The sequence below is a fragment of the Melanerpes formicivorus genome, unplaced genomic scaffold, assembly GCF_026170545.1.
Source record: "Melanerpes formicivorus ecotype bairdi unplaced genomic scaffold, bMelFor1.0.p_v2 SCAF_1, whole genome shotgun sequence".
Lineage (NCBI taxonomy): Eukaryota > Metazoa > Chordata > Aves > Piciformes > Picidae > Melanerpes > Melanerpes formicivorus.
This window is the reverse complement of record NW_027142353.1, coordinates 55,098,552-55,120,851: the sequence shown is the minus strand read 5'-3', so window position 1 is coordinate 55,120,851 and position 22,300 is coordinate 55,098,552. Positions and strand designations below refer to the sequence as shown.

Sequence of the window (22,300 nt, the reverse complement as noted above, 5' to 3'; positions counted from 1 at the left end):
TCCTAGTAACCAGTGTAGTGCTGTGTTATGGATTTGGGATGAGAATAGTGCTGATCACACACTGATGGTTTATTTGTTGCTGAGCAGTGCTCATACTACGTCAAGCAATATTCAGCTTTTCATACTGCATTGCTAGTGAGTGGGATAGGGGTCCACAAGAAGGTGGGAGTGAACGCAGCCATGGCAGCTGACACAAACTGGCCAAGAGGATTTTCCATTTCATATGACATGTTGAAAAATAAAACCGTGGGGAATTGGGCAGGGAGCGGGCCCGCTGCTCAGGGGTGTAGTGGGCATACATCTGCAGATGGTGAGCAGTTGCACTGTGTATCACTTGTTTTGTATGTTACTCATCTATTTCCCTTCCTTTCCTGTCCTATTAAACAAGTTTTACCTTTTTTTCTGATTCTGTCCCCCATCACACAGGGTAGGACTGAGCAAACAGCTGTGCAGTGTTGCGCAGTCTGCTGAGTTGAACCACAGCAAGGGGGAAAAGACACATGAGCCTGTTTGGAGAACGTATATCAAACTAAGAAATAATGAGCCTCCTGAAAGAAGCTTAAAACCCACAGAGGTCAAGTAGATCAGGTACCAACACAGAGTTCTGCCAGTGCTGCAGTATCTTATTTCATTCACCAGCAACATTTGTATATTGAATACTACAGGATTACAAGAACATTTTAGAATTTTTTTGGGTGGTCTGATCTTGCTTTCACCAGAAATAATAAAAAAGCCCTCTTTTAACTTAAACAAGATGGATCTAACTCTTTGCTTTAATTTAGGACTTTTAATTTTTCTATTATTTCATCTTTTTAACTTTCCATTTCGTTACATCCCCTTAACAGTTTGTCATCACAAATTTTCTCATACTGTGTCCAAAGGAATGAGAAGGCTACCTTCCAATCTCTTATTTATCTTTTTACATCTTGATACCAAAGGAATATACTACCTACAGAAGTGTGTGTCATGAGGGGCACAAATGTGAATGACTAGACAAGATGGAAGGAGTTAAAAACCCAATACAGTTCCGCCTGGATCAGCTACTTAAAATAGTCTCCAGTTGAACCACCAAGGCACACTGGCAAAATCCAATTTCTTCTTCTTTAGGTGGGATCACAGGAGTGATTCAGCATTTTATGAAGTATGCACAATTGTTTGAACAGGACCCTGGAGAGAAACAGAGCTATTTCAACTAACAGCCGCTTCTCAATGTCTAACATTTTCAATGGTAGGGGCACAGATAGTCCTGCCAGTGATTGGCTGAAGTTCCCCAACCCATATCACATCACAAGACAAGACAATACTCCCAGATTATGTCCTGTGATGGATTAGCATTAATATTAGGAACTAAAAATAAAACCTCTGTGTACCATAGATTCTAGTATGTGACCTCTGTAGTAGCTAGGGAAGAGTTACAAAGAACTGGAGATAAAGGGACAACTCTCCACAGGCAGAGTGGACAAGGACATTTTGGTTTAGACATGAGTGGTGCTATGCCACTTACCCTTAGAGTTCTGACCCCTTCCCTGGGGTCCCACCCCATTTTATTTATTGGCTAGATGTTGCTATTGATGCTAATAAGCAAGACTCCCACTGGTTTCAGTGATGCCAACATTTCAAATTACCACTTGCATGGCATAGCTTCCTAACAAGAGAAAGCACTGATTTCAGTAACAAAGGTATGGAAAATGAACACTGCTACTGGACCCAAAGAATGAGGGAAGATGAGCTCTAGACAAACTCCAAAAAAAAAGAAAAAAAGAAGAGAGTAGAAGGATTCCAAGTACAGTTTCAGTATAAACCTCTGCAGAAATTTAATTGACATGTAAATGCTCCTACAGAATTAATTGCAATGCTGATTTCCATCAACATCATCTTGGCCATTCATCTGGCAAGGAAAGCGGAATATACTATTTTTATGACAAAGTGCTTTATGCATATAGAATTATAGAATGCATTGGTTTGGAAGAGACCTCTAGAGGTCATCTAGTCCAATCCTCTTGCAGTAAGCAGGGACATTCCAAGCTAGATCAGGCTGCTCAGAGCCCTATCAAGCCTGATCTTAAATATCTTGAGGGATGGGATCTCCAGCAGCTCCCTGGGCAACATTTTCCAGTTTTCCACCACCCTCAGAATAATAATTTCCAATCATATCCTGTTATCCATTAAGGAACTCCTTCCTTTTTCCAGCTTGTGACAGTGACCTTTGTAAACTCTATTTATTTTTTCTGATACACAAATAAAAATATCCTAGAAAAGTGACTGTGTAGAACGTGTCCAGAGAAGGGCCACAAGGATGGTCAGAGGGCTGGAGCACCTCTCCTATGAGGACAAACCCAAGGAGTTGGGGCTGGTCAGTCTGCAGAAGAGAAGGCTCCCAGGTGACCTAATTGTGGCCTTCCAGTATCTGAAAGGGGCCTACAGGAAGGCTGGGGAAGGACTTCTCAGGATCTCAGGTAGTGATAGGACTAGGGAGAATGGAATGAAGCTGGAGGTGGGGAGATTCAGGCTAGATGTGAGGAGGAGGTTCTTCACCATGAGAGTGGTGAAGCCCTGGAATGGGTTGTCCAGGGAGGTGGTCGAGGCCCCGTCCCTGGAGGTGTTTAAGCCCAGGCTGGATGAGGCTCTGGCCAGCCTGATCTAGAGTGGGGTGTCCCTGCCCATGGCAGGAGGGTTGGAACTAGATGATCCTTGTGGTCCCTTCCAACCCTGAATGATACTATGGTACTATGAACTCACACAGACCAGAAAGGAGTACATGTGTCAGTCTATAGATTATTGCATCAAAAAAAAGAGCCCAAAAACTCTTCTTATTTTTAATCCTGCTTATTCTTTTGGAAAAATAGAACTACAAAAACTGTGTAATCCTGCTGAAGTTACTTGTATCACATACACATTTGCTGTGTAGAGCAACTGTTAATGTTTAAACAAACAAAAGAGCAAACAACAACCCCCCACCATCACATCTGACCTGGCCAGGTGAGAATTTTTTAGCCATGGCAGTTAGAAAAATATATAATTTCTAAGTAAAATAACTGAGACTGATTATTTTTTTAACCTAGTCATTCACACTATAACATTTGTATAACCATTTTCCCAAGCAGAACAGCATTTGGGTTTAAAAATACAGATGGAGAATTCTCCCGTGGCTATAAACAAGCGTTCTGTTTGTTTCAGAATAACATCATATAACCCTTACAAGAAGGAACATAAGTGGAAACCATCTCTGTGACATTAAAGGGTTCTTATAAAACAAAATGAAAACCATAGTGACATTTCCTTGAAGACAGATAATTTTGTGTTGTGGAATCATATTTCAAATTGTTTAAGTGTGCAGTAGCAGAAAGAGATGAATTCAAGCCCCTTCCTTCCTTATCAGTGTGCTTAGAAGGATGGAGTGGAGTTTCCAAAAGGAGTGTGTGGTGTGATAAGAAATAAACATATTTAGGTCCTCAATGCAAGGGGAAACTCCCTGCAGTACAGCAGCTTCCATGTCAGCAAATAACATTCTGCAGTGCTGGCAGACAAATAGCAGTGACCCAACAGCTCTATCTAGGTTTGAGACAGTGCGTGTCAAACATGAAAACAAAACTTCCTGTGACATAGTAAGCATTTAACATAATTCTTAAATCAATTTCTTGAAGTGTTTCTAACTGATGTTCTAAATATTTCACTGTATATGCTTCATATTAGCTGGAGATTACAGATTGTGTTGGTCTGTAGTCACTGCCCAGGAACTTGCTTTATCCTCGCTTACTAATGCCTTTTCAAGAAGTTTGAGAATAGATTTACCATTTGCTGATGACAAATGTGGTAGTCATTGGAAAGCCACCCTTTACTGGGAAGTTTCTATTCTATTTGAATAGCTCAATTCACCAAAATCTCGGTGGTTTTTTTCTTCCTTAAAAGGAATCACTGAAATGGACATAGTCTAATCTAGTACAAATGACCCATCTGGCCTGTGAAGCATTTGATTCAAACAAGATGTCTAGCTTTGCCCTAAAATCACACAATATGAGTAATCTGCTGAAATGATTTTATTATACATTGGTGAAGTGAGTTTAAAATCCATTCTACTTGGCACTCCAAAGTAGGCAACTCCTAAGCAAAATATCCATGTGATCATGGCTTAGTCAAAGAACTCCTTTTGCAAGCTGTGTTTCTAAATATCAAATATCAAATTAACAGGATATTTTTGAATTACTACTAAAAACAAACATGACATTTAAGTTCACAGAGGCCAGGAAAAGCCATTTATTTCCATCTAATAATTGAGACATCTCAGTTATTTTCTCTAAAGTTCAAGTCAGTTCCTTGATGGCACTAAGCAAATGCTAATGGAAAGTGCTCAAAGGCCTATAAAACTTGTTTCAGTTCATTCCAATCAAATAAAGAGCTGAACAAGAAGGCACAGACAAAAGTTCAGCATCTTCTCAAATGCTGAAGTAAAATATCCTCTTAGATCTATCTCTAGGAAAAGGCTTTAAATTATGTCCTCAAAAAGAGCACCTATCCTTACTGATAACTAGGACAGTAATCATTGTTCCAAAAATCACTAAGAATCACAGGGTTTGCTATTCCAGATGCTACAAATTACTAATATAAAATGTTTGGCATTTCAAATCATGCAAAAGGTTAAACCAAAACAGTGATTAACTCCCAAGTTTATTTTTAGAGAATTTCATTAGGAAAGGCTACAGTGTGGCAAGAATCATAGAATATGAGAGGTTGGAAGTGACCTCCAGAGATCATCAGGTCAAACCACCCTGTTAAAGCAGGATCACCTAGGGCAGGCCACAGAGGAACACATCCAGGTGGGTTTTGAAAGTCTCCAGGGAAGAAGACTCCACAACCTCTGGGCAGCCTGTTCCAGTGCTCCATCACCCTCACAGTAAAGTTTCTCCTCATGTTGAGGTGGAAATTCCTATGTTCTAGCTTATATCCATTATTCCTTGTCCTATTGTGGGGAAAAGAGCCTGTCCCCTTTCTTCTTGACACCCACCCCCAGATATTTATAGGCATTAATAAGATCCCCTCTCAGCCTCCTCCTCTCTAGACTTAACAGTCCCAGTTTGCTCAGTATTTATTTATAGGAGAGATGTTCAAGTCCCTTCATCATCCTCATAGCTCTTCATTGGACCCTCTCCAGTAGATCCCTGTCTTTCTTGAATTGGGAGCCCAATTCAGGATTTCAGGTGTGGTCTAACCAGGGCAGAGTAGAGGGGGAGAAGGCTCTCCCTAGACCTGATGGACACACTTTTACTAATGCACCCCAGGATAGCATTGGCCTTCTTGGCACAAGGGCACATTGTTGTCCCATAGATAACTTACTGTCCACTAGGACTCCAAGATCTTTCTCTTTGGACCTGCTTTCCATCAGGACAACCCCTAATCTGCACCAGTGCCTGGTGTTGGCATACATTTTTAATAAGCAATATGTTAAATTATTGGTGGTGTTTTCTTTTGACCTTTGGTGCCAATAAAAGGACCAGATTTAGAACATCTACTTTAACCTTGAAACATCAAAAAAGCAGAGTCTAAATTTGCAAATTTATTTCAGTGCTTAATGTAGGTTCCTAAGTACCATGAGTACAAGCTTTTCTGCCTTCATTTAGGACACATGGTAATCAGCTTACAAAAGGCTGTATGGTGTTTTTTCCATACTACCTTCAGACATTTTTCTTATTTTCCTTCTAGAATACTTAATAAAGCTATTATCTTGCTACAAAAGTGAGGAAAATCCACTTAATGGCTAAATGAGATCAGCAGTTCCAAACTACACATGCATCATACATTTTAAGAAGTATTTTTCCCTCCTTCTTGCTTCTGAATACTGCATCTAATCATGCTCCAAAGTTTCCTATTTTCTAGGCCTCAGTGAAGAGACCCCTGTGGATATGGAGAAAATTAGAATATCAAACAGGATGAAAGACAAGACATGTAATTTTCTTAAATAATTAAAAGCTACAACTTCAAGCACCCCTGCAAGTATCTGTACATTACAGAGTGGATTATACCCAGTAATATCCTTCCAGATGTGTATCAGTTCCGCCTTCATAATAGGTTTTCGTACAGAAATAAAAGCAACCATTTATCCTGCTGACAACAGAAGGGTGGAGATGCAGCAAACAAACATGAGCTATAAGTAAGGCCTAGCAAGAGAAAGGGAAGAAAAGGGCGCATCCTCTTCTGGGAAGACAGAGAGAAGTGAAAGATATTCCTGGGTTACATGACAAATTCAGTCACACAGCTATAATAGCTGCAAGTAAATAGTGCTCCAAGCATTGGCTTATACCCAGAAGTTGCAGAATCATTCATTGGGAATCAGAGGCTGTGTTTTCATGTCCTGTCCTACATAAGATATCAAGTGTTTTCAGCCTCCTACACATCCACTGCATGTCACTCTCCAGTTTTACTGGTGGAATTTCTTACATGGTATTACCCAATTTAGCAAACTCACACTAATTGAATTGTTTGAGTTAATCTGGCTCATTTTGACAGAGTTGAGACACAAAGCACAAGGCAGCTGTGATATGTACAGCATAGACAGTGTGCTAGCCTGTAGCTTCAGCAAGGGTAAGACATAAAGATGTCCTAACTGCTCTCAGTGAAGTGGATGGTAAAACTTCCACTAGCAGGGGCAGGGAATATTTCAAAATGCCATCATCACTGCTTACATGTTTGCTAGTGTGTCAGAACAGATTTGGTATTTCCTTTAGCTTCCTCTCTATATTTGGAGACAAAAGAAGCAGGAAATATAAAGGGAGTTTTCTGAAAAGGTTAAGAAAAGTGAAATAGGAAATAGGACACCTGTAAAGGCCACAGAGCAGATTTTTAAATGTACAATGGACTGTATGCTTATTTATGATGCATATACATTTACACATATAACTTACAGAGCTGATCAGATGTCTATTATAATCTATGCAAAATACTGAAACATGGGTATGATTTAAATGCAAAGTTAACTAAGCTTGTGTTAACTTCTCTTCAGTTAGCCTGCTTGTGCCTGTCTTGAACAGAAGTAGCCACACTGGGGAAAAAAAAATGAAACAACAAACATTTGGAGCAGCAAAGGGTTTTTCACAGTCAGTGAAGACTGGGTTAGCAGCTGATGGGTTGTGACAACTAAAGCTGTAGTGTGACTGTATCCCACCTGAGCATCAGCACTGCGAGCGCTGCAGTGCAGTCACTTAGTCATGGACCAGTTTAAAGCATTTCAGTACCCTAAGATTTTTGTGTATGCATAATGATCAGATTAATACCTTTGCTTAAAAAGATTAGGATCTACAGAGCAATCAATGAAGCCATTCTGGAAAAGAAGTTCTTGTTAATTAGCTCCAAAAGCCTTTTTGGTTGGTTGGTTGGTTGGTTTTTGTTTAATACTTGTTTGGCATCTCTGTGTTGTTAGAGTAACGAGGATGGGAAATTGAGGGGACTGCATACCTACTGCCATTAATTGTAGTAGTAAATATATATAATTAAAAGTTAAGTCAAAACCTGTACTGTAAGTCTGTACTTATTGCTCTCTACAACTACCTGAAGGGAGGTTGTAAACAGGCAGAGGTTGGTCTCTTCTCCCAGGCAGCCAGCACCAGAACAAGAGGACACAGTCTCAGGCTGCGCCAGGGGAAGTTCAGGCTGGAGGTCAGGAGGAAGTTTTACACGGAGAGAGTGATTGCCCATTGGAATGGGCTGCCTGGGGAGGTGGTGGAGTCGCCGTCACTGGAGGTGTTCAGGAGGAGACTTGACAGGGTGCTTGGTTACATGGGTTAGTTGATTGGGTGGTGTTGGGTGATAGGTTGGACGCGATGATCTTGAAGGTCTCTTCCAACCTGGTTTATTCTATTCTATTCTATTCTATTCTACTTCATCTGCTGTCTTTTTTTTGTATACATATTGCACAAACTCCTTGGAGGTTCAGTTGGGAGCACAGTCTTGTCATTACAGACAGGTTACCAAAATAAATAAATAAAAGGCATGAAAGCTTGTCTCTGCCCCAGAAACCAGAAAGCATCTATTTGCAGTGGAATAATGACTTGCTGGAGCAAGGGCATGCACCCAAATTTTTGAAGGAAACTAATTTGGTGTGACACCACACAGGCACAAGGGTCTGCTAATGCTAAGCTTCTAAAGCCCTAATTTTGCACACAGATTTGAAAATTTACACTTGGATACCAATAGAATAGAATAGAGTAGAATAGAATAGAGTAGAATAGAGTAGAGTAGAGTAGAGTAGAATAGAATAGAATAGAATAGAATAGAATAGAATAGAATAGAATAGAATAGAATAGAATAGAATAGAATAGAATAGAATAGACCAGGCTGGAAGAGACCTTCGAGATTGTGTCCAACCCATCAACCAACACCATCTAATCAACTAAACCATGACACCAAGGGTGTCATCCAGTCTCTTCTTAAATATCTCCAGTGCTGGCAACTCTACCACCTCCACGGGCAGCCCATTCCAATGGGCACTCTCTCTATGAAGAATTTCTTCTTAACATCCAGTCTAAACCTCCCCTGGCGCAGCTTGAGACTGTGTCCTCTTGTTCTGGTGCTGGTTGCCTGGGAGAAGAGATCAGCCCCCACTAGGCTCAATATAAGTATTATATTCAGGTAAAATACTCTACCAAAATCTTTAAGATCTGTAATTTTTTGTAACTGACTGATACTGAAATTAAAAGAGAAAAAAAAACAATCTAATGAGGATTCTGAAATATCACGGCATAGTCTAATAGAAACTCCATTTAAAGAAGACTTTCATAAAAAAGCCCCATATACTTCATGGAACCAAAGGAGCAAAAAAGTCACTGCACAACTCACACGACACAATATCTGTCACTTCTGATCTTGGTGGAACAAGGCCCATTATTTCATAGCATCCAAGAATTTTAAATTGTTTGCTCCAGGAATAATAAACGCTGAAAAAAACCCCACATATTGAGCCATCCACATGTAAAAGTCAAATATGAGCCTAGTCAGCTTGTAGTTTCCTTGGCTACAACTCTGATGCCTGATTTTTTCAGTCCCTCCTCTGTCCAATGCACAGTCCCCAGCTTGACTATTGGCCCTGCAGCTCAATCTAGGACAATCCATATTTTCCATCTCTTGTTCCTGGCAGTTCACCTCTGGTCTCATTTCGCTCCTTAGTGCTAACTAAGTTGACTATCAGACTAGGGCTTTACAAGATACCTTCATGTCATACTGGATTATAGAAGAGCTCAAATAATTTCTTAGATTTTCAAGTGTATCCCAGAGATTCCCAGATGTACAAAATTTGCATTAGAAAAGCCTAGTTAATCTAGAAGAAAGGGAGACACAAACACCACCGTTTTCTATTCCACGTTCACCTTGCAAAAGGAATACATAAATTCTATGAATTTTCACCAAATTACATAGGAAGCCAGTGGAACAGATCCTGAAAATAATTGGCTGTTGCTAACAATAGCTTTCTAAGACAATGCACAGCTCAACTTCTTAACACATATTTAAAAACAGAGGCTGCACGTTATAGAGCTGCACATCAGTGGGGATGCTGCAGATTGCAAGGCTGATGGTGCTGGAAGCTGCAATCTCCCTGAAGGCACACTGAGAGCAGAGAAGAGCACTTCTAATCACAACTTAACATCAAAACAAGCACTTATCTCATGAGATTTGTTTAGACACTGTTCGCACAAAGAGCTTGCTTTGCTGCTTTGCTGTTACTGAGATCATACATTCTTCCCAGTGAAACAGTATCTTGAATCCAAAGTTAGGCACGTGTAGAAAAGTAAATTCTCTTTCACTTACTTGGGAAAAAAGAATCATATAGTGAAAGTAGGCTGTACAAGTAAATGGAAAGTTAGAGTATGAATCCATTCCTCATAGGAGTGATTAATTTTTTAAGCAGTTCTCATTAATTTCAGAGACAATTCCTAAGCAAATGCAGCAGAACCTGGCACCTGTGTCTGAAGTTGTAACATAAGAAATCAATTTCACCTTTAAAAATACCAATATTGTACAAACCCCAGGCAAGTTTCAGACTCCATCTTTCACTTACTGATCATGGCGGTTTCAGCAAGAACATGTCAGCCTATCAGAGTTAATTATTCAGGAGTTAACTATTATTTTTTACCTGTTCTTATCTTTGATCTCCATTCTCTCTTTTTCTTTGATATCCTCCCAATTGGAACATGAAGCAGATAATGGATTTATAAATTAGGAAATTAATTTTTAATCTTCATTGCTTGGTGGATCATCTCCTGTCCAGTGGACGCTAGAAAGCCCAATCATGTGAAACTCAACTCAATATTCACTCCATCCCTGAACCAAAGATGTCTGTGTGCCTCATCATGTGCTACTTCTCCAGTGTTCTTTTAATGCCACTTGCTTAAGTGTCCACAGAAGTTTATTCTCATATAATCAGGAACTGACTTGACAGGACAGGTCTCAGAAATCAGAGAGGTCTTTTACAGTTTATTTAACTGAATTCAAGCTATATTCTTGTGCAATTGATTTCTATTTATCTTCTGGAGAAAGAGTGAAGTTACAGAAGCTGCTGTTTCTGCTTTATCTTCCTTTTTTCTGGAACAGGCACAGTCAGAAGAGTATTTGTGAGGTCTAAATTCTGACTTGAGTTCACCCTCGCACCTGCTAGAAGACAATTCTTAACATCAGCTCAGGAGTTCTGGAAGAAGAAACACAAGAGAAAAGGATTGGGCCATTAATACAAAACAGAATCAAGCTGAAGGGTATGGAAAAGTAATTTCCTCTGAGGGCATAGCTGAGGTTACTAGTATTAAGTGAGTCATGTGTCTAATTATAAACTGCCTTGTGCATTACAGTACTTGCTAGCACATGGGGAACTGCAGAAGTGAAAAAGAGCAGTGAGGGGTTTTCTGCTTCCCCTCTAGTACATAAAATCGGTACAATAATGAACACATGTAGCTGTAGTATGCTGAATAAAGGGACAAGTTTTCAATTTTTCTCTATATCAGTATCTGCTTAAAACAAAACAAAAGCCATAAAAGTAAGTAACACTCTGGACAGAACATTTATGGAGAAGGATTTTGTCCTATTCAAATGGCTTGCAGCTAGGGGAAGAGATTAACTGGCTTGCAATGAGTTTCCATAGGGAGGATTCAAAGTCATCCCAGCTAATCCTCACTCCCAGCTATATGGGTCAAAATCTACCCTATGCTGCACATCATTTTGGGAACTGTTTCTTTTAAGCCAACACAAAGAATTTTTGTAACACCAAAATAGTGTGTAAGTGAGGCAAGGCATGTGCTGTCAAGCAGCAGAAAACATTTCATTCAATATACATGTTATTACCCAAGGAAGCTATGTTTGAGAGAGCTGGGAGAACAGCAGTGGTATTCCATTATTGTTCTGCATCTGTGCAAATATAAATCCTTGTCTGGGCCTCTGGCAGTGTTGGCAAGTCATTTCAAAATGTGCAGTTGTGTTTGTCCTCTTCAAATACTAATGCAGAGACATTCTTTCCTGACCCAGAAAAGGAAACAACTGTGGCTATATTACAAAAGGTGAATTAGTTTACTATGTAAGTACTGAAATACAAATGGTATAGAAGAAAGAAGGGTAGAATTCATGGCTTGATTTATTTCTTTTTTTTTTTAATACTTAAGAATTTGCCTACTCAGTGTATTAAATATCAAACATATAAACTGAAGAGGAATTCTTCAGTTTACCATGAAAAGCACCATGGAGAATTTAACTTTGCATGATGTGTTATTAAATGGCTTCAATATATCACAGAATCATTCAGGCTGGAAAAGATCCTTGGGATCATCAAATCAAACCATTAACCTTACTCTTAAAAGTAAACCCCTAGACCATATCCCCAAGCACCTATTCTAAACAACCTTTAACCATATCCAGGGATAGTGACTCAACTCTACTGGGATGTATATCTACATGTGACACAAACAAAACTCTTTCAAGTCATACTTTAGTTAATACAGACTTAAGCAAACAGCTATGCAAACCCACCCTTGTTTGCCCAGGCATGAATGATTCCACAGAGACTAAAAACCATTTCAGCCCTGCTGCATAATGGGTTGCAATTGGGAGGGGAGCACCAATGAAAGGCATTTTGCCTGCAGTACAAAGCCAGGCTCAAGGGGTTCTTGGCATTCCATAGGATCACAGGATCCATGGTGCACCCATATCTGGAAGACCAAGCCAGCAGTTTCCCCAAAGGTTCCACCTAATGTTTCCATCATTAGTAAAATCACACATGAAAAATGCTTAAAGTTATTTGGGCAGCTTTATTTGCCTTGGGGAAGTAAAAAGAAAAACATAGTATAATAATAGAAAGTTAATTATGACTTCAAGAGCCAGCCTCTCCATAATTAGTGAGTGACACACTTTCTCAGGCTGCATTCTATTTCTAGGTTTGGCCTTTCAAAGACTGTTGTTTATTAGATTGCTGTGGGGAAGCTTTTTAATTCATTGCAACTTTGTGCATGATTTTGCACACAGACTGAGCTGGACTCACATGCCCACAAGACTCTCTAAATATGTTATCTAAGCCTCTTTTTTTCAAAAGAATTGATATGTTACTTGCTCTTGGTACTAACATACCTGAGGAAAATCATATCTTCTAGGATTTGCTCACAATGACAACTTGTCCAGAAAATGGATAGATCCAAAATACTTGAAAGCAGCTGAAAAATTGCTAATTCAATACATAATTTGCTTAGCAGAAAAGCAAATTTTATCACAGCATGAAGTGACACCACTACACCAGCAAATCATTCTGATACTCCTCGAAGGAGCTTGGTCTTGCCAGCATGGATGTGACCAAATGGTGTTGTCAGTTTGCTACCAGATCACATTACAATCCTAGAAAGATTTTGACACAGTCACCTCCATGTTGTCTCCCATGGTAAGAAAGAGAGCCAACGTGGCTGTCAGATCCCACATAGAGACTGATCCTGGCATGCTCATTTCCTGACCTTACACTTTTTCAGTGTCTGAGGAGCTCGTATGGGTTACCATATGGCTTTATATGATATTGAGCTGGAGTATCCAAGAATATTCTGTCACTGAATTTATTAGTATACACATAATACTAAGTATCTCTCCTGGGACAAAAAAAAAGCCCAAACCCAACAATTACAAGCATTACCTATGCCATTTTTCTACTGTGGGATTTACTAGCTTGTAAAAGGAAACACCTTTTCTGGTGGATTTTATGTCTGTGTTTCATTTTGGTGGAAGAGGTTTAGTAGTCAGTTTGTAAAACCAGCTTTGTGGATGCCTGTGATTAGCTGTAGGTATGAAACCACAGGCATAGCTATGGAAATACCTAATTTTGCCTGCAAATCAGGCAGATACATATATATTTATACTCTTCCAGAAATTTATAGTGTGAAAACCAATAGTGGTTATCTGACAATCAATCTGTTCACTCCTTATCCACCCTTTTAATACTGGGAGCAGTCTAAACTTCATATTTACTATGCAGAGCCTAAACTGCATATACACTAAGTTTCTTCCCTCAACAATAAAACAACTAAACCAAAACTGTTAATAGCCCATCCAACAGCATGGGAAGCATGCAAAACTCACCAGAATTACTGAAAGCAATCTAAAGTTTAGACAAGAAAAGTCTGCAGACAAAGCACAGCAGTAACTAATCTTCAATTTATGTTTTACACTGTTCAAAAGCACTATTTGATCATAAACCCATTATTGCCTATGTTAATTTCTGTTGGAATAAAGAAGACCACAGTGGGAGGTATATATCTAGTGGAAGGTGTCTCTGCCCATGGCAGGGAGCTTGGAACTAGATGATCTTCAAGGTGCCTTTCAACCTAAACCATTCTGTGAATCTGAATATATCCTCAAGAATAAGAGCAAGCTGAACTGACCAGAGCTGCAGCACATCTGGGTCACCAGTGAGACACTCACAGCCAAAGATACCCCATCCATCTGCACGGCTAATCTTGGCTGTACCTAGGATTTCTCTTCAAGATTCAAGGATACGCTGCTGCACAATCACCTCACAGTAATCATGACTTATTTCAGTATCACATGTACAAACAGTCTATGGGGGTTAAGCACTTCTTTTGTTTTAGGACATTTCACTCTCCTCTCAAAATGCTCTCTTAATAACTGTAAACTGAATGAAAATGTACAACTCTTATCTCATGCCTATGACATCATTTTGTTTCTGCCCGCAATGGTTTTACCAGCAAATAGAAGGAGATGTGCTTTGTGACAAACTAAAAAGCTGCATGTTTCTTAATCTGTTACCATGAGAGAAAGAGCCCTTTAAAAGGGAAAAACAAGGATATCTGTCTGACAAGTGAGTGTTAAGAGAGGCAGAACAAGCTGAAACTCAAATATGCCCAAGGTCTAATCTCTGATCAAGTAGTATGGGATCATCTCATGGTTAACATGTAATCTCCTGTAGGCCAGTAGAAACACAGAATGGTTCCACTGTTTAACTCAATTCTGCTTTCTCCTGGATTTATTGGCAGGAGCTTATGACATGTTTAATGCTCATAATTAAAATCCAACTCCATGGAATAGCAGCAGTCTGAATTAATCTAGACCACACTGTACAAATACAACATGGACTAGTGCACAGGGCAGAAGCAGACGGAAAACCCTTGGGAAAAAAAAAGACCAGGTATCAAAATTTTGATTAGACAGACACCATTGATGTACAAATTGTTTCTGTTAACCACAGAATAATACAATCATAGAATGGCTTGGGTTGGAAGGTACCTCTAAAGGTTATCTACTCCAACCACCCCTGCAGTCAACAGGGACATCCTCAACTAGATCAGGTTGCCCAGAGCCCTGTCAAGCCTCACCTTGAATATCTCCAGGGATGGGGCCCCAACCACCTCCCCAGGTAATCTGTTCCAGTGTTCCACCACCCTCATTGTAAAAACTTGTTCCTAACATCCAATCCACCACCCTCATGGTAAAAACTTGTTCCTAACATCCAGTCTAAATCTGCTCTTAACTAGTTAGAAACCATTGCCCTTCATCCTATCACTACAGTCCTTTGTAAACATTCTCTCTCCATCCTTCCTGTAGGCCCCTTTCAGGTACTGGAAGGCTGTTCTTAGGTCTCCCCGGAGCCTTCTCTTCTCCAGGCTGAACCCCAGCTGCCTCAGCCTGTCTTTGTAGTGGAGGTGCTTCAACCTCCTGATCATTTTTGTGTCACTCCTCTGGACTTGCTCCATCAGGTCCATGTCCTTCCTGTATTGAGACCTCCAGAGCTGGACACAGTACTCCAGGTGAGGTCTTACCAGAGCAGAGTAAAGCAGCAAATACACTTAGCTGGGTTCAAAATGCATTTTTATCAAAGGTTACATTAAATGCAAGGCTATCACACGACTGCAGGTACCACACAAATATACAGGGCTGCTTCTCAGAGACAGCTGCTCTGCAGAAATTTGAGATGGATCTGATCTTCCAACCTTGGTGATTCTGTAATACAGTGTATTATAATGTACTATCAAGCTAGAAATGCTAGAAGTAAAGTGGGTATGTCTTGAATATGTTTATTGTCTAAAGAGTTTTGTTGTAGCAAACTCACAGAATCACAGAATACACCCAGTTGGAAGAGACCTCAAAGATCATCCAGTTCAACTCTCAACCCAGCACTGAAGGGTCAACAATAAACCATGTCCCTAAGCACCAGGTCCACATGTTGCTTAAACACCTCCAGGGATGGTGACTCCACCACTGCCCTGGGCAGACCATTCCAATGTTTGATAACCGTTTCAATGAAGAAATATGTTCTAACATGCAGCCTAAATCTTCCCTGGCGCAGCTTGAAACTATTTAAACTGAAATGAGCAAACCACGCCATCAGCAGATATAAATCAGTGGCAGCAGATAAAAATATGGCTTTGCATTTATACTGCTTTACACTACATGAACTTTCATGATTTATCACACACACTTTTAAGGTTAATAGTAAAGTAATAGCTTTAAAAAATGCCAGCACTTTAATATTACTTATACTACCTATAGTATCACAGTACATTAGAGGTTGGAAGGGGTCTACAGAGATCATTTGAGTCCAACCCCTGTTACATAGGGTAGTCCATACAGGTGGGTTTTGAAAGGCTCCAGATCAATACCATGAACACTCTGTTATAAATGCTATTAATATTATAATGAATAAAAATGCTGCACTTGTTGATTTTTATATAGAGGACAAATTGACTGTAGCTGTACAAATGTGATTCTTTTTCCAGAGTGTGGATATATTGGTGCATTTGACACAGTAGGCATCATTGCTTTTTTGATGAAACCTGACACACATTTACAAGGATAAAAGTATTTAACAGATGAAAAGTGTAGCAGATTTTGTAGTCATTGGATTTTCTGGACCAAATATTGTTCTTTGTACCTACCCCTTCCAAGGCCACACCACCAACAGAAAGAGCAGCACTAATCTGAGAATTAGAATCACTGGTCAGCAACTCCATAACTGTCACAGGGTCCTAGAACAGCAGGAAGTTTGATAAACAAAGAGAATTCCCAGCTGAACCTGACTGTATGCCACATGGGGAGTGAGTGCAGCAAAAAACACAGAAGACTCTTAACAAGCTAATCACAAATCTGGGAATGTATTTAACCTTCACTGCATAACCCAGGTACCCAACCAGGTATTTAAGAAAAGTCTGACTTATGAAGGTGTCATAGGAATTAATTGCAACTGGTTTACATTTAGGCAATTTTAACACCTACTCAAACCACAAGGGTTAGAAAACAAAGTTACACTATCAAGAGTGTGGATGAGAGTACAAACATATTGTTCTTCAAAACACACAGCAGAGTCCAGGAGAAGTCCAAGAAAACATTAAGGTCTGTTATCTGCAGCAAGGTTACGTAGTTCTCACCAGATGAGCAGATCCCCTCTCCTAATCATTGTCTCATGGTGCAGTGGTCATCTGACCATCCCTGAAATCTATTAATTGTGAAAACTTCTTATTAAAAAGAGAGATTACAGCCTGCAGCAGCAGTCAAGTCAGGCCATGATGTTACCATCATGCAGCAGACACAGCATTGATACTGGAACACACACTGAGAAACAGTTCAGAGTTACCTGAGCAAATGGAGCAGCTGCTTATTCTAAAGTCAGATGCAGCAATGATACAGTGACTTTTCCCCAGTCACTTTCTGCTTCCCCAGTAAGCAGAGCTGATTGCTCTGTGCTTCTCAAGATGAAGCCAGTATCTCCACACAGCTCAATCCTGCATGTGTATGTCAGCTAAGATGAACACTAACCTTAAGCCATGGAGTACAGAAAAGTTTTTTCAAGGGCCAAAAAGAAGTACAATACTTATTCAAGAATAACAATAAGTTAATTGAAACCACTAATGCCAACCTTTTCTGCTTCTTTCTCAAAGGAAACACGATTCTCAAGAAGTAAATGTGCTTAACACAATACTTGCAGTATTTAATTTATGGAAAAGGTGACTCAGGAAGTACGACTACATGCAACAATATTAAAACTCTGAAAATGCTTTGTAATAATGTGACTAACAGTTCGAGTCTGTGCTACTCAAAAGAGCTTATGATAACATCTGGGACTGCATGGTTGAATTAGAGAATACTTTCATCACATTCTGATGAAGTAAAATCAGTTACTCAGTGCAAGCGTTTCAAAGTGATTTCTCAACAATATGTAGCAGCTGGAGAAAAAGACTTAATCATAAATAAATAAGAGGAGAAGGGTCATGTGGTTAAAACCTCACTGCTGTTCTCCAACAACTTGGAGATGTTAAGAATACTCCTCTGAAACTGAAAGTAGTACTTGCCACACAAAAGGCTTTTCCAATGAAATGTAGAGCTGAACCTATGAACCTAGAAACCTAAATAGCTCTGCAGTCACAAACATATGAACAATGGGCTGTTAAGCAGAGAGGAAATATTAGCTGCAGTAAGAGTTATGGCTTGGCTGCACAATACATGCCTTTTAGAGATACCCATCGTTAATTGGCAAGTTCTGCTTGCTCAAAGTAGGGCACACTAGTCTGAGATGAACATTAAAGCCATTATATCATTTCTGGTATCTGATCTAGTCTGTACCGTCCACCATAGCAACACACTGGTCTGTGTACACTTGCCAATACAAGAGTTTATGAATTACCTAGCAGTGGGATGCCAGTCTCATGAGTCCCTGATGAGAAACCAGAAGACAGACAGGATATGAACTGAGCCATTGAGCAGAAAATACTAACATTTCAGAATAATTATGACAGCAGTAGTTTTTGTTGAGGTCAGTCTCTGTAAGTGATACCAGCCTGGAAGTTAAAGTAGTTAGTCAAGTGTTCTGAAAGTACAGTTCCCAAGGGGATAGTGAACACTTTCACAGATATTCTTCCAGTTCTGGGCCCCTCAGTTTAAGAAAGACATCAAAACACTTGAACGTGTCCAGAGAAGGGCAACAAGGCTGGGGAGAGGCCTTGAACACAAGCCCTATGAGGAGAGGCTGAGGGAGCTGGGATTGTTTAGCCTGGAGAAGAGGAGGCTCAGGGGTGACCTCATTGCCCTCTACAACTACCTGAAAGGTGGTTGTAGCCAGGAAGGGGTTGGCCTCTTCTCCCAGGCAACCAGCACCAGAACAAGGGGACACAGTCTCAAACTGCGCCAGGGGAGGTTTAGACTCGAGGTGAGGAGGAAGTTCTTCACCGAGCGAGTCATTCGGCATTGGAATGGATTGCCCAGGGAGGTGGTTGAGTCATCGACCCTGGAGGCATTCAAGGGGAGATTGGACGTGGCACTTGGTGCTATGGTCTAGGCATGGGGTCTGTGTTGATAGGTTGGACTCGATGATCCTCGAGGTCCTTTCCAACCTAAGCGATACTGTGCTACTGTGATACCACATGTGTATGATTCTCTTTGTTTTTGTTTTAATCAGATTTTATTTTGATTGCTAAACTGATTCTTTTAGCTCCAAAAATATCTCCTTTGAGCACTTTTCTTCCAGAGTAACCTGGAAATCGCTCACCTTGAGTATTGTTTTACATATTACTAGTGGCTGGAATAAGAGGAAAAACAAACATCCTTCATGGTTACATAAAGGTACTTCACAGTGCTGCACACAGAAGACCATTACAGCAGATGCATGAAGTCTAAGAGTGTCTCTGAAGTGCAATTTGGAGAAATGCACTTTAGATCTAATATTAAGTAAACTTATTTTAAAGATGAGCTTAGGAAGAATATTTATTTACCATACAGTCAGTTATGCCATAAATTCTGAATACCTAATCTCGGTATTTGAATTCAACTGTTTTGCCTCCTGCCTTATAAACTACTAACCAGCATTTCAGGCTTAAGAATACAGAATCAAAATACAACTTCTGTTACATGTTTTGGATTACCACAAATAATTAAGTCTTAGACTATGTTCAAATAGTCTCTCTATGTTCAAATATGTTCTCTATGTTCAAATAGTTCTCTGGAATGTGTCCAGAGAAGGGCCACAAGGATGATCAGAGGGCTGAAGCACCTCTCCTATGAGGACAGACTGAAGGAGTTGGGGCTGTTCAGTCTGCAGAAGAGAAGGCTCTGAGGTGACCTACTTGTGGCCTTCCAGTATCTGAAGGGGGCCTACAGGAAGGCTGAGGAAGGACTTCTCAGGATCTCAGGTAGTGATAGGACTAGGGGGAATGGAATGAAGCTGGAGGTGGGGAGATTCAGACTGGATGTGAGGAGGAGGTTCTTCACCATGAGAGTGGTGAAACCCTGGAATGGGTTGTCCAGGGAGGTGGTCGAGGCCCCGTCCCTGGAGGTGTTTAAGAGCAGGCTGGATGAGGCTCTGGGCAGCCTGATCTAATGTAGGGTGTCCCTGCCCATGGCAGGGGGGTTGGAACTAGATGATCCTTGTGGTCCCTTCCAACCCTGAATGAAACTATGAAGCTATGAAATGTCTAAAACAAACAAACCAACAAACATACATATATATATTTAGGAAATAATATATATTTAGGAATATATATTTATTTAAGAATTTATATAATATATATATATTTAGGAAATTAAGTAAATAAAACTCCAAATAATTATCACATATCACTGGAAAGTTATGTTTTACACAATGTTTTATAAATAATTGTTGTTTTACATTTTACCTTCAAGTGAAGGTTTTAGCTGTATTCCAATCTTCCTACTGATCTTACTTCAACAATTAAATTAGGAGCAGATGGATTCAGATCTTTTGAAAAAAGAAAGTCTTTAATCAGGAAAAAGAATTGATGTTTAGTTTATGCATTATGGTTCCCTGAACACTGTGTAACCTCAGTCATCCTATCTGTCCTTGCTACCTCCTCTGGCCTAGCAACTTCCTCTCTGATCACCTTGCAGCACAGATGGTCAGGAAGGAAGGATGTTAGCCTGCTGTTAAGAGCAGTTGTGTTCTTAGACTTTCTGCCTTCTAAAGGCATTTCAGGGTCTTTGTCATTATTATTCTTATGATTGCAATGAAGATTGGAAAGAATTGCATATCACAGTAATGTGAAAGTCTTGAGAAACAAAACTGGTTTCACATCCTGTGTTTTGGGGTTTGGTTTTGTTGCTTGTTTGTTTCGTTTTTTTTAATTAGATGGAAGCTTCCTCCTTTGTTTGCAGATCCTTGGATTCAGGCAAGACTGTTAGCCACAGAACACTAATGTCTATCAGATACACATAAATGTATTTATTTATTGTATGAATGTGTTTTTGCAGCACCTCCTCCTTCAAGGTTTGAAATAGGTTGAAATTCTCAGACCTACAACTCAGAAACCTGCCATTTGACTGACCAAAGCCTGACAGAGAAATTTCAAACATGTAGTTACAGAACATCAATATCAACACTGAAATTCCCAGACAGCTGACTGAATAACAAAGTGAGCTTCTGTTTTGGGAGACTACACCAAAACAATTTTTGCCTCAATGTATCCATTCGTTTCTTATTTAGACCACACATTTAGCAAATCTGAGATGTATCTGTGAGCTTTCTTTAAAACAATGCTTTGCTGATACTATGTTGACAACACAAAAGTATTCCCAAACCATGAATGTAAGATAATTTCACTTTATCCAATTCTTTTGGAGAAATTAGGAGTGAACACAGTGGCCTGGTAACATGCCTCATGGGTCAGTGCACTCAGCTGCTCTTATGTAAGAGAGTAGATGTGAGTTTCAGAGTTAAAAGCTTCTCTCCACCTATTCCCAAATGCCATTTTCCACATACACAAATTTAAATACTGTCATCTTAGACGTCCCAAATGACCTCCAGTGCTTGGCTGTGCACAGAGGAAATCTGTGAAGCTGGAAGGGATCTCCTGGAAGAGAGTAGTGCTCTGATGTCATAGGCTATGAGAGTCTTTTTTGGAAGTAAGCTGATCAGTCTCCAAATCTGACACTTCTCTGTTTGCATCACCTCCTGGAGTGTTGCCTGAAAACTTCTTTGCTTTTATGATTAATATTCCCCCGCTCTAGGTTCAATTTATTCTGGGATAATTTATCATAGTATCATAGTATCAGTCAGGGCTGGAAGGGACCACAAGAATCATCTAGTTCCAACCCCCTGCCATGGTCAGGGACGCCCCACGCTAGATCAGGCTGGCCAGAGCCTCATCCAGCCTGGGCTTAAACACCTCCAGGGACGTGGCCTATACTTATATACATTTTTATGCCTACAGGTTCTAACAGGTTAAATAGAATTTCTGCTTTCCCTGTGCTCATTAATCTAATAGATTGACTAAGAATAATCTCACCTTTTCTTAGCTAACTTTTCTTAGATTCTTCTTGGCTAAAGAGGCCAGTTTCTCTTAGTCTCTGCTTAGAGGTTGCCATGGCTCTCCCTGTGGTTTCAAGTCATGTCTTTGTGGAATTCTAATTAGCTTCTTATTATAATTTGCCATAGAGGTGGTTCTTGTATTATTGTAATAATTTCCATCTTTTCCTCCTTAATTGTTAGTTCTCAACATGATCAGTGTTTCTAAACTTTGGGAGATGAGATTTATGCCATTTTCTTTCTCTGGAAGATAATTTTTCAATAGAAGATATTATGTTGACTGCATGTTTTCTGTTTTATTTTAACTCATTTTGCATTTACTTTCATGTCTTTAATTAGTCTTTCCTTTCTAAAACTTTGCACACTTTTGATACTGCACAAAGGCTCTGCAGTTGCTCAGATGACTTTTTCTCAGACTTACAGGATCTGTTCAATTTATTAAAAATATTTCTTACTAAAGCTGCAATTTGTGTTCCAGATTTCATGGACAGAGATAATCTAGGTTTTTTCCAATTTAGAGTGAGTTAACATTAATTC

The 22,300-nt window shown here is 39.8% G+C and overlaps 1 protein-coding gene across 4 annotated transcripts in view; it reads right to left on the bottom strand.

Moving 5' to 3' along the window:
• SACS (sacsin molecular chaperone) overlaps positions 1–22,300 on the bottom strand; it is a 70,163-nt gene that overhangs the window by 37,980 nt on the left and 9,883 nt on the right. For 3 of the 4 annotated variants that reach the window (XM_068143967.1, XM_068143991.1, XM_068143984.1), the window contains exon 2: positions 10,118–10,669. In XM_068143967.1, the coding sequence (XP_068000068.1) occupies positions 10,118–10,140 (23 nt within the window). In that variant the 5' untranslated portion in view covers positions 10,141–10,669. Of the gene's footprint in view, positions 1–10,117; positions 10,670–20,117; positions 20,201–22,300 lie in introns of all 4 variants that reach the window. The other variant, XM_068143977.1, reaches the window with a different exon arrangement.